Source organism: Leuciscus leuciscus, assembly GCF_965113295.1.
Source record: "Leuciscus leuciscus genome assembly, chromosome: 21".
Classification (NCBI taxonomy): domain Eukaryota; kingdom Metazoa; phylum Chordata; class Actinopteri; order Cypriniformes; family Leuciscidae; genus Leuciscus; species Leuciscus leuciscus.
In genome coordinates, this window is record NC_138745.1 from 37,236,769 (window position 1) to 37,249,993 (window position 13,225).

Below are 13,225 nucleotides of genomic sequence, written 5' to 3' on the forward strand. Positions count from 1 at the left end.
CGATCCCGAGAGTCCCCGGAACCGAGAGTCTCTGAACCCGAGAGTCCCTGATCCCGAGTCTCTGAACCCGAGAGTCCCCGATCCCGAGAGTCCCCGAACCCGAGAGTCCCCGATCCCGAGAGTCCCCGGAACCGAGAGTCCCTGATCCCGAGTCTCTGAACCCGAGAGTCCCCGGAACCGAGAGTCCCCGATCCCGAGAGTCCCTGGAACCGAGAGTCTCTGATCCCGAGAGTCTCTGATCCCGAGTCTCTGAACCCGAGAGTCCCCGATCCCGAGAGTCCCCGGAACCGAGAGTCCCCGGAACCGAGAGTCCCTGATCCCGAGTCTCTGAACCCGAGAGTCCCCGATCCCGAGAGTCCCCGATCCCGAGAGTCTCTGATCCCGAGTCTCTGAACCCGAGAGTCCCCGATCCCGAGAGTCCCCGAACCCGAGAGTCCCCGATCCCGAGAGTCCCCGGAACCGAGAGTCTCTGAACCCGAGAGTCCCCGATCCCGAGAGTCCCCGGAACCGAGAGTCCCCGATCCCGAGAGTCCCTGGAACCGAGAGTCTCTGATCCCGAGAGTCCCTGAACCCGAGAGTCCCTGATCCCGAGAGTCCCTGATCCCGAGAGTCTCCGGAACCCGAGAGTCCCTGATACCGAGAGTCCCTGAACCCGAGAGTCCCTGAACCCGAGAGTCCCTGAACCCGAGAGTCCCTGATACCGAGAGTCCCTGATCCCGAGAGTCTCCGGAACCCGAGAGTCCCTGATACCGAGAGTTCCTGAACCCGAGAGTCCCTGATCCCGAGAGTCCCTGAACCCGAGAGTCCCTGATCCCGAGAGTCTCCGGAACCGAGAGCGTTCTGTCTCTGTATGAAAACACATTTATACGTTTTGTCCTCTGGATGAGCGCTTTCATGCCAGCTAATCGCTTATTTTTATTTTTATACTACATGTTCACTTGTTTTGTAGACGTGTGCACAGATCCTGGATCAGGTCTTATGATGAGAAATACATCTGTCCAATCACTGCGTTTGTTGAATGATGACGCATCATTATAGAAGCATTAGTTTCTTGTGTAATTGAGCAGAAGAAAGACTCTCGAGTGTGAACGTCACATGCTTTTGATTTTCCCGAGTCCTTCACAGACGACCCTGTCTGAAGTCGAGGGAAGGTCTCGATTTAAAGCTTTCCTTACATTGGCAATAATAAAACGATTAATACATGGAAATTCTTACATTAAGCTCATTTAATGTGATTTCTGTGAATGATAACCGGCTGATATGAAAGCGCTCCGTCATTTGAGTTGTATTTCTTCTGTTTGGCTTTGAGGAACATTACTGCGATCCAAAGATTATCCGGTCTTGCTTGTTGCATTTACAATATAGATTCTATGACTCTGTACATAATTCCAATATTAAATAAATAAAGAGACTCGAGAGATGAAACGCGTCTCATGTTGAATTTATGATGTGTCGTCATGCATTCGTGTTTTTTTTCTGCCATAAAATCTGTTATTTTTATTAAAAAACATTAATTATTTGATTTAAATATATTTAAAAAACAAAATTTCAAATATATATTTTTAAAGATTGTCATCTCAAAACACTTTGATCAGACCATATAAGGTCATGTAAAATGACAATCTTTAGCAGATATTTAAATCTGATTATGATCACCAAATTGCTTTCATAGATAAAAAAAAGATAACTTGTTATTAGCAATTTTTTTATTGCAGAACTTATACACACATGATCAGGGAAATGAAGCGTGGTTGTATCTTTTTCAATGAACAAAAACAAAAAACAATATATAAACTTTTTTGTTATTTATAAGTGGGATGAAAGTTAAATTCATGTTCCGAGTTATAGAAACTGCTGGAAGTCTGGAGATATGATGAGCGAACTGTGAAGATGAAAGCTGACACACACACACACACACACACACACACACACACACACACACACACACACACACACACACACACACACACACACACACACACACACACTCATCTGAACTCAATCAGCTTCATCTCTGCAGGTGTGTGTGTGTGTGTGCCCTTGTTTATATTACATTGTGGGAACCAAATGTCCCCATAAGAATAGTAAAACCTGAGATCACCTACATTGTGGGGACCAGCCAGCGGTCCCCACTTTTCAAAAGGCTTATAAATCACACAGGATGAGTTGTTTTGAGAAAGTAAAAATGCAGAATGTTTCCTGTGATGGGTAGGTTTAGGGGTAGGGTTAGTGTAAGGGGATAGAATGTACAGTTTGTACGGTATAAAACCCATTACGTCTATGGAGAGTCCCCACAAAGATAGTGAACCAGACGTGTGTGTGTGTGTGTGTGTGTGTGTGTGTGTGTGTGTGTGTGTGTGTGTGTGTGTGTGTGTGTGTGTGTGTGTGTGTGTGTGAGTAATGCAGTGTGTGTGAGTAATGCAGTGTGTGTCCAGCAGTGTGTGTGTGAGTAATGCAGTGTGTGTCCAGCAGAGTGTGTGTGAGTAATGCAGTGTGTGTCCAGCAGGGGTCGCTGTGATAAAGTCAAACGCAGATGTTACACGAGAACTGGTCAAATCACTCACTCGATTTTTTTTGTACTACGAATTAAATGTCAAACACATTAATCCATACAATTACACACTGCTGTAAATATTATGTATAATAACTTTTCGTTGTAGTTTTAACAATAAACATGAAAATTAACGCATGAAATTGGTCTAACTTAACTCTAGATCTAATTAATAAATAATGATTTTAACAGCTTATTACTGACTGTCCGTGACAATGAAACATGAAACATGAAACTGTTCCAAATGTGGCCATTTAATGAAGATATATATATATAAACATTTTAACTGTTCAACTTTTCCAAATGCCGCAAAAAAAAAGATTCTTGTGATCCATAATCTCATGAAAAAATATGAATCAACCTTCAGATCATAACAGAAGCCGTTAAAGCAAAATTAAAATACAATAAAAAAATGAGTAGATAAATCTACATAAATTATAAAAATGAATCAATCTTCAAATTAAGAAGCCATGAAAGAAATATCGAAAAAAGTGAATAAATTAAATAAAACAATGCTGTAAAAACGAGTAGCTGTGTCTGATCACACATTCACAAACCAGAAACTGATCAATCTTCAGCAATTCGGGGAGTTTATAAATTGCATTTCAGTTTTTTTATAGTATCTATATTTGACATATCAGATATTTACATTCCACAAGACAATAAGAGTTCATAATTTACACAAATGTTGCCTTTGGCTTGCTCAGTTGGGGATATTTTGGGGATATTTAATTTAATTTTATCAATCAATAAATTCCTCTTGAAACAAACTTTGTTGTATTATTTTAATTTAATACTGTGAAGCTGCTTTGATACAATCTGTATTGTGAAAAGCGCTATACAAATAAACTTGACAAATGACCCTGTAATGTGTCAGTAATATAATGATAATGAGTTGAGCTCAATGTTTCCCAGCATGCTCTGCACCATCACAAACACTGATGATGAAACACATGAAGAGGAGAAGCAGGAGCACGTCATCCTCTGGACATCATCAGGGAGCAAATGAGGATGTTTTATCATATGATCTGATTTATGTGTATATATATATATACACACACACACGTTTTTATGTGGCTTTAACTTTTTTTTAAAAAGTTGAAAATTGCTTAACTTGTTTCAAAAGTTATACAGGATTCAACTCGTTTAATGGAGCCGAATTTAAGTTGAAATGACCCAAACAAAAAGTTGAGTATACTTTTTTTATTATTATTACTAGATTTTACAGATCAGAACAAGTTCACTAAAAGCCAGAAGTGTGTAAAAGAGAGTGTGTGTAAGAGAGAGAGAGAAGAGTGAGTGTGTGTGTGTAAGAGAGAGAGTGTAAGAGAGAGAGTGAGTGTGAGAGAGAGAGAGTGTAAGAGAGAGTGAGTGTGTGTGTGTGTGTGTGAGAGAGTGAGTGTGTGTGTGTAACAGAGAGAGTGAGTGTGTGTGAGAGAGAGAGTGAGTGTGTGTGTGTAAGAGAGAGAGAGAGTGTAAGAGAGAGAGTGAGTGTGTGTGAGAGAGAGAGAGAGAGAGAGTGTGTAAGAGAGAGAGAGTGAGTGAGAGTGTTGTAAGAGAGAGAGAGAGAGAGAGAGAGAGAGAGAGAGAGAGTGTGTGTGTGTAAGAGAGAGAGAGAGAGAGAGATTTATAGAGTCACCTCGAGAATTCCGCATCAGAGTCTCGGAGAGTCCGACAGAATCACAGACTCCTGAGGAACTCCATCTTCATCTCCATGGGCTTCACCATCATCATCATCGAGGTGAGTGTGTGTGTGTGTGTGTGTGTGTGTGAGAGAGAGAGAGACTCGAGGAAAGAGGATTTGCGGAGCCTTTTATTTTTGGGAGTCACACCTTCATCGCCACGCAGTTATAATTTGTTATGGTTTTATTAGTCATAATCATACTCGCGATTAGAGATATTTGACCTGTTTGAGATTATTAGCAGCATCAGTAATCAGCAGATGATTGACAGGTTAATCAGCAGATGATTGACAGGTTAACATTAGTGACTCACTTCCGAAATCCACTGACGAACTCAAAGTTCAGTTGGACGTTTTTTTTTTAAATGTAACAACTTGTTTCAGAACGTTCACAGAACATTCAAATGTAACGTTCTCATAATGTGTGAAAAATGACACAATAATGTTCCTTTAATTTTCGAATTACCCCCCAAAAAACGTTTTGAACATTTAAAAAAAAAAGAATAAAAATAAAATCATAAGCAAAACTTATATCTTATATCTATATTCTTATATCATATTTTTGCTGGGATACATTAGTAAAGTCGCGTCAGATTAATTTCTCTAGCGCTTTATACAGTTCAGATCAAAGCAGATTCACAACAACAGAGCATGTTTTAGTGTAAACTAAGTTTTTATTGCTTAAAACGAATTATTTTAATAAGCATAATTTCCACAGTAAAGTGCATCTCATCTCCTGTCATATCTTCTTCATCACTGTGCTGGAACACGTTCAGTTCAGGGAGACTGAATATCTCACTTCATACTTTTCAAATCTTTCAAATGGATTATGAACTGAAATCATTAAACACCGCAGAAGAACAGATGAAGATCATAATCATGAAGATCTGCCGCTCATGAACATCAATAACGCGGGAGAATGACGAATCAGAGTTATTAGAGTTCTGGTTTCTGAAGGACTGAGTGCGACCGCTCAACACACACCAGCCTTAACTTCTCTGTGTGTGTGTGTGTGTGTGTGTGTGTGTGTGTGTGTGTGTGAGGTGACAGGAGTGTGTTCGCTGTGTGTGTTTGCGTGTGTGTGTGTGTGTGTGTTTTAGGCGACAGGAGTGTATTACGGTCAGGAGTGTGTTCGTTGTGTGTGTTTGAAATTGAGTGTGTGTTAGGTGACAGGAATGTATTACGGTCAGGACAGGAGTGTGTTCGCTGTGTGTGTGTGTGTGTGTATGTGTGTGTGTGTGTGTGTGTGTGTGTGTGTGTGTGTCCTTTTTCACAAACATTAATTTTAGAAGTGAATTTATGTTTTTGAACCTCTTTTTCACTTTGGATCACTAAGCCGTTCACGGATAAACACGCTTAACAATGTTAAGACTTTAAATGACTTTTTGCTTTTATAAAATGCCAGTAAGCAAACATATCAAGACTAATTATTGGAATAATGAATTATTCCATCATGTCAATAATCAGTGTAATTACAGGATCATTCAAATGAGAGAGATAGTGTTTTTCAGCATTTTGAATTTCAAACGCAACTCATCCAATCAGAATCAGACAGTTTTATAAATGTATATATATATATAAATAAATAAATAAATAAAAGAGAGAGAGCTATTTAATTGCCTGGTTTGTGTCACTTCCTGTGACCTCACCCATCTTCCTCGACCCTGATCAAAGGTCACGCCCTTCCCGTTTCCCTCAAATGGCTCCTGACCCCTGACGACCCGCTCATTCTGAAGGATTAGTTCTCAGTCCAGATCTACTTCGTCTCACAGCAGAACTACAGCGAATAAACTGTGATGATGTGAGAAATGTTGAAGGTGTTTTACTGTATATATATATTCTCATCAGAGAGAAACTCTTCTGATTGGTCACTTAAAGACTGAAGGACTAAATCAAACAAAAGTTCCTGGATTCCCGGAGCTTCTCCCCGATCGTGACCTTCAGCCGTTAGACACTGAAGCTGAGGCTCCGGAGACACTCGAGGGCCCAGAGACGCTGGACAGTCACTGACTCCAGAACAGTTTCTGTGACGCCGCATGTCTTGTGCAACAGAAGGAGTTCGGGGTCGTGAGATTTACGAGGCGTCTCTGCCGAGGCTGCGATATCAAACTCAAGAACATTTCAGCAAAGGCTCGCATTCATCATGTTTGAGCAAACAGCCCGAGACTCCAGAGCGAGTGTGGAGTCCTGATGTGGACGAGTCAGGGTTCAGAAAGGAAAAACAAAAGCCTGGAGATTTCTAATCAAGAGCAGGAAAAACTTAAAAAGGAAGGTTCAACCTTGACGCTCTCTGGAATGAAACCAAGAGCTTTGATTCATGAAAAAGAGCCGCTTTATAAACATTTCGTTTATGGGAATGAATCACTCACATTTGTTTTTCCTTCCGGCGATGCCACATCTGTGCTAAAGATGTCCGGCGTGATTGACGGATCGCTCTCTCTCGTGCCAGAGCCCTGATCGCCCGCCGCAGCTCTCCTGACTGCAGACACACTGACAGATTACAGTTAATCTGTGACTTCCTGTCTTCACAGGAAACCAGCGAAACCTCGGGGTGAAACGCTTCGACTCCCCAGAACTCACTTTAGAGATGATGGTCAAACTGACCCTTCATAACTAGCCAGAGTGAATATTAATGTGAATCATTAGATGGTATGACTCGTAACAGCTCAGTTCTGTCTCATCGCATGACAAAATGAGTCAGAATGCAGTTTAGAACATTACTAATGTTACAATATTTAGCTACAAAAGTAATGTTACAATATTGGGTTACAAAAGTAATGTGTTATATTATTGAGTTCTTCCCTAAAAAGTTACGTTTTATGGTAACATCATATGGTTACACAGTGTGTAACTGCTATAATAATAAATAAAAACAACCTTGCTATGTGCAAACTGAGACATGTTACAGCACTTTTACACTGTTGCCCTCTTGTTGGTCCGATTGCTTCTATTGTTCTCCTTATTTGTAAGTCGCTTTGGATAAAAGCGTCAGCTAAATGATTAAATGTAAATGGTAACTGGTATCTCTCAGTGTGTTCCAGGATGAGCTATAAGAGTGTGTTTGTTTGAGTGTGTGTGTGTGTGTGTGTGTGTGTGTGTGTGTGTGTGTGAGAGTGCATAACATATCTCTGTGTGTTCCAGGATGAGCTGTAAGAGTGTGTGTGTGTGTGTGTGTGTGTGTGTGTGTGTGTGTGTGTGTAACGTATCTCTGTGTGTGTTCCAGGATGAGCTATAAGAGTGTGTTTGTTTGAGTGTGTGTGTGTGTGTGTGTGAGAGTGTGTGTGTGTGTGTGTGTGTGTGTGTGTGTGTGTGTGTGTGACGTATCTCTGTGTGTGTTCCAGGATGAGCTATAAGAGTGTGTTTGTTTGAGTGCGTGTGTGTGTAAGAGTGTGTAACGTATCTCTGTGTGTGTTCCAGGATGAGCTGTAAGAGTGTGTGTGTGTGTGTGTGTGTGTGTGTGTGTGTGTGTGTGTAACGTATCTCTGTGTGTGTTCCAGGATGAGCTATAAGAGTGTGTTTGTTTGAGTGTGTGTGTGTGTGAGTGTGTGTGTGTGTGAGTGTGTGTGTGTGTGTGTGTAACGTATCTCTGTGTGTGTTCCAGGATGAGCTATAAGAGTGTGTTTGTTTGAGTGCGTGTGTGTGTGTAAGAGTGTGTAACGTATCTCTGTGTGTGTTCCAGGATGAGCTGTAAGGTGGCGCTGTTGCTCCTCGCCGGCGCGCTGTACGTCTCCGCCGGCCGTAAGAACCGTCCGCAATCCTCCATCCCATCGCCCTTCAAGCCCGGCTCCAACGCCTCGGACCGCCGCAGACAGGAAGTGCTGGCCTCCAGCCAGGAAGCGCTGGTGGTGACGGAGCGCCAGTACCTGCGGAGCGACTGGTGTAAGACTCAGCCACTGCGTCAGACGGTCAGTCAGGACTCGTGCCGGAGCCGGACCGTCATCAACCGCTTCTGCTACGGCCAGTGCAACTCCTTCTACATCCCGAGGCACGTGAGGAAGGAGCAGGAGTCGTTCCAGTCGTGCTCCTTCTGCCGGCCTCAGCGCTTTACGAGCCTCACGGTGGAGCTCGAGTGTCCCGACCTGCAGCCACCCGTCCGGTTCCGCAAGATCCCGCGGGTCAAGCAGTGCCGGTGCATGTCCGTCAGCGTGTCTGAGGCCGGCAAACTGTGAGCGTTTACTGGAGCTGGTCTGAGCTCAGAGACCCTGAGGAACACTGATGCTGTCCGAGACACACGGGATCCAGAAAACACTCTACATGGAACCTCAACTGCTTCATACTGTATACAGAACCTGGTACTCTCTTAAAGGGATAGTTCACCCAAAAATGAAAATCAGCCCATGATTTACTCACCCTCAAGCAATCCTGGGTGTATATGACATTCTTCTCTCAGACGAACACAATCAGAGTTATATTTGAAAATGTCCTGGCTCTTCCAAGCTTTATAATGGCAGTGAATGGCCGTCTCTGTTTGAAGTTCATAAAAGTGCATCTATCATTAATGTACATCTATCCATGATAAAGGTGCTCCACGGCTTCATTACTGAATGCAGAAACATTTACTCTCTTAAAAATAAAGGCTCAAAAGTGGTTTTTTCATGGCGATTCGGTTCCCTGAAGAACCCTTTCACTAAACAGAATGGAAGGGAAATATTGAAGGTTCGATGCCAATAAAGAACCTTTATTATTAAGAGCGAGAGGTTTCCATCATGGGATCATTTCATGGATTATAGTGGAACCAAACAAAATGACACTTTACACCTCAGTCTTCTAATATTAGGGCGATTCGGTTCCCTGAAGAACCTTTCACTCTATAAAGAATGGAATTGAAAGATTGAACCTTTATTATTAAGAGTGAGAGGTTTCCATCATGGGTCATTTCATGGATTTGAGATTTAATTCAGTTTGTTTGGTTGCACTCTTTAGACACTCTGACACTTTACTCCTAACAGTCCTTCTAATACTGTACTGAGAGTGAGCTGACATGGAGTTCAGAATGTCTAAAGTAGGCAATCGAAATAAAGTTAGAGCTGTTGCTTTCCTGTAGCTCAACCAGTGGAGCGTTAGCGCTTGCAACGCCAAGATCATGGGTTCGATTCCCAGGGAAAGCAAGAACTGATAAGAATGGAAATGTGTGCCTTGAAATGCAATGTAAGTCTCTTTGGATAAACGCGTCTGCCTAATGCATACATGTAAAGTTATTTGGGGTGAACTCAGGGTGATTGGGACACTTTTCCCAAGTTATCTCAATGGCAAAGAGTCCAAATCACCCTGAGTTCACTTATAGCTTAGAGAAGAATGTCTAAAGTAGGCAAATCAAAATAAAGTGTAACCTTTAGTTTTAATTACATTTTATGAATTAAGCAGCTCATAAACACACTTTATCACTAGAAATAACCTGTTAAACGAAGGTATTATGCAATAATTTTTCCTTGATCCTTTTTTCCCCTCAGAGTTCAAACTGGTTATAGAGATTCTATAGAAATATGGTACCACAGAATATATATATCTATATGTATGTAGAGAAACAACTGAAGTCTATATTAAAACTATGGAGTTTATTGTCATTGATCTAAAGCAGTTTTTCTTCATCAGTGCTGTTTTCTTGCTGAGTTTGATGATCATTAGCATTAGATCCGTCACTTACACTACAAACGACTCTTCAAAGTTGTAAATAAAACTAAGATTATTGGAGAACGTTTTACAAGAAAACACCGTTTCAGAGTTTTTGCTTCGATTCCTCATTTAGGTCAGTGTTCCTCGCCGTTTCTGGGTGAAATGTACAGTTTCAGAGTAAATAGACCAGATGTTTGTCAGTGTAAATCTGCAGATTTGTGTGTTCGCTGAGTTTGACGGAAAGTCTGAGTAACAGATTTAAAGGCCTGTTCACACCGAGAATGATATTAATCACAGTTTACACGAAAAACTGTGTGTTTTGGCCCTTCATTTACACGATAACAGCGTTTTGGGGACTGAAAACACGTTTTTTTAAAAACCACACACCACAAGGATCACTTTCTGAACCATACAAACGTTAACAGCCAATCAGAATCCATCTGGCTTTAGCAGGAAAACTTCTTTGTTGTGATTGTCAAAATCACCAATTTGACCAGAATTTGTTTAACCATGCAAATGATTTCTAGACGGTTTTATTAAGTTAAAATAGTTACCAAGTTCCCCTTTAAATACAATGAAGATTATTGGAGTAACGAAGTTCAGTCAATTACTACAAAATTCACTTTTAATTGTGTTAAATGTGTTCGTCTACCTGCTGATTCTCAGTGAAAACGGTCTCTACTCCACTTTTTCCAGTGTAGGCCTACGATCATGTTCACCATCTGGAGCATCGCTGGAAAGTTCGACGCACTTTCCTTCATCCTGACAGATAAACCGTGTTCCTGAATCACTGCAGTAAACAGGGATTGGGAGAGAAAAAGGGAAGAAAATGACGTTTTAAAGCACGCGTTTGAAAACAAACCGGGAATGGATTTGTGGAGAAAAACGAACGATTCTTAGTGAATTCCAGCGTATTGTTTATGGAATGTGTTCATTAAATCAGGAGAATGGATCACGAGAGTGCAGCATCCGTTCTATATTGTTATAGCGAGAAATATCATAACTCTTATCTTAACTCATATCAGATATCCAGTCACATTAACTCTTCCCTGCCGAATGATGCGATTCCCAATCCCACCGTCACAACACTGGCTTTCACTGTAACAGTTATGATGGAACTCCTGAAAGAATACAGAATCTCTGAATCAAAACCTGTAAGAAAAAAGAAAGAAAAAGAAAAACAAGCGATAGAAGCATTTTTGCTTTTCTCATCTTTTTGTTCAAAATGTTGCATTTTTATGAAATTTTCCCACATTCAAGTGTTGATAAAGATTGCATGAAGCCAGGATTTTTTTTTTTTTTTTTTTTTAATTAGAGGCTGTGTTATTTTCTATGATATATTGCATGTTCAGATATTCAAACTAAATATTCTGGGGGCGATGAAAGTTGTGTGTTCATGATCAGAAATTCTAGTTTGGTAAAGTCTGGCAGAAAGAAAAAACGCTGGCAGTGAAAGAGTTAAAATACCAAGCATTACATTATTTCCCCGCTGGATTAAATTAGAGCATGATGGGAAATGTACAGCTCACTCAATCAAACTCAGCTTCATTCCCCGAACCGGATGTTTTATAATGCAAAGGTTGATGTGAACGGCTCTTTACCAGGGTAAATGTGTTATTAGTTATTACTGTAATTAGTGCCTGAACAGAAATGAAGCATTAGAAACAGAGTTATTATTGGTAACGGACACTATTAAAAACATTTCTGTTTATTGAAATAAAATATTCGTTGGAAATCAAAATGAGAATTAGAAATGTAAACTTAAGTTTCAGTTGAAGCACTAAAATTATTAATTGGAAATGAATCAACTAAAACTGAAATAAAAATAAAAATCAAACCTAAACAGCAATATAAAAATATAAATGATTAAATATTAAACTAAAACACTGGTTCAAGTAAATCTCAAATCAAGTGAAATAAATTAAAATTTCGGAATTTATTAATCGCTTTATTTTACATAAATTACAGTCTTCTCAAAACGTTCGGATACAAACAGTTATTGCACACTCTGCGCACACGGATCCCGGATCCCGGATCCCGCCTCCCACACGGACATGCTAAACCAGACCTGAACGCCACACGAAGATGTTAATAACATTTACATTCATTTAAAAAACATCATTTTAAATACTTTAGTGAGAGAGTGTGTGGATGCAGCAAAACAATATTGCATAATTTCACAAAAACACTGAGTTGATTTCCTGAACGTTCCGCTTGTGTTGGTCCTCCAGCACATGAAGTGTCTCTTCCGGGTCCTGTAGGCTCGGCTGTGCTTTGAACATGATGAACTGCGCTGATTAAAAGCTTGTGACGCTCCAGTGCTGATGTTCAGATAAAGACTCCAGATTTCTCTTGCCCTGTTCTCTATTAAAAATAAAATGACACTTTTTTTTTTTCCTTTTCCAATGACGTTGAGAACTTCAGCGGGGATTGTGGGAATTCTGGAGCAAACATCTGATATGTTCGTCAGCGCACAGGATATGACATCACATTCTGAGGGCCGATCACTTCCTGTGTCCGTACGGCAGAAGTAACACTGAAGCTGTGTGTGCGAGAGCGGATTAAAGATCGAACAACAAGAGCGTTCGTTCCTTCATCAGACGTCTCATATCTTCATACCCAACTTCGCTTTCTGAGGGAGACAAAAAAAGACCAATTTAATTATTAAAATAACGTTACGCTGTTTTAAAGGCCTCTAATGTTGTTTAGAGTCTCCTAGCACAGGTTCACATGCATATAAAGTCATAAACACACTTTAATGTCCTCATAATCTCCTCTGCAGCGTCAGCTCTTTCCTCATCAAGGATTCAGTCTCTAAGCTCCGCCTCTCTGAGAGCTGCTCTGCTCTGATTGGTCAGAAAGCAAACGCTCATTATCATATCTGAATCTCAGCTCTTGATCACAGTGATACGAACAGTGACGATGGCGTGGGTTTTACCGTATCAATCTCAGAAAACAGCGTCTTCTCCACATGAACAACACGAACCAAACTCCTCCAGTCTCAGATACACTACAGTGTTTGAGGGCGGAGCTAAGAGACGCTGTTCAGCCAATCAAGACCACAGGCGGACATTATGCAGATGAGTTACAAACAGGGTTCCCACTCCTCGGTTAACTTCAAATTCAAGGACCTTTCAAGGACTTTCTAGTTCCAATACCCTCAAACTCAAGGACTTAATGTGGGACACATTTCAAATGAGAGCAAGGTTACATTGTGTTACCTTGTAAGATACATTGTTACAGTTTTGCGTGCGTGAACGTCATGGCAACGTACAACACAAGTACCTCACGCGGGAAACACTTAGCGTAACGCGTAAATGCGTTTAACTAACGTACGCAAAATCAAGCAAGCTAGTGCACATAGGGCAGGGTTTCTGCAG

General features: G+C 40.9%; 2 protein-coding genes across 5 annotated transcripts in view; one reads left to right on the forward strand and one right to left on the reverse strand.

The window, feature by feature from the left end:
* Window positions 1–4,141: 4,141 nt before the first annotated feature.
* Window positions 4,142–9,796, forward strand: grem2b (gremlin 2, DAN family BMP antagonist b). 3 transcript variants are annotated; one of them, XM_082152493.1, is made up of 2 exons: window positions 4,142–4,292; window positions 7,912–9,796. In XM_082152493.1, exon 2 carries the CDS (start codon window positions 7,913–7,915, stop codon window positions 8,399–8,401), a length of 489 nt encoding a protein of 162 aa, XP_082008619.1. In that variant the 5' UTR covers window positions 4,142–4,292; window position 7,912; the 3' UTR covers window positions 8,402–9,796. The 3 variants fall into 3 exon arrangements, with proteins under 3 accessions (XP_082008619.1, XP_082008618.1, XP_082008620.1); XM_082152492.1 differs by having other exon boundaries at window positions 4,143–4,298; XM_082152494.1 differs by lacking the exon at window positions 4,142–4,292 and adding an exon at window positions 5,851–6,881.
* Window positions 9,797–11,762: 1,966 nt separating this feature from the next.
* Window positions 11,763–13,225, reverse strand: part of fmn2b (formin 2b) — a 72,067-nt gene continuing 70,604 nt past the window's right edge. For both annotated transcript variants that reach the window (XM_082152383.1, XM_082152382.1), the window contains one exon: window positions 11,763–12,477. In XM_082152383.1, coding sequence (XP_082008509.1) covers window positions 12,451–12,477 — 27 coding nt within the window. In that variant the 3' untranslated portion in view covers window positions 11,763–12,450. The remainder of the gene's footprint in view (window positions 12,478–13,225) is intronic.

Bases quoted from the DNA above. Each gene is read 5' to 3' on its own strand.
- grem2b (XM_082152493.1), top strand. From the start codon at position 7,913: ATGAGCTGTAAGGTGGCGCTGTTGCTCCTCGCCGGCGCGCTGTACGTC.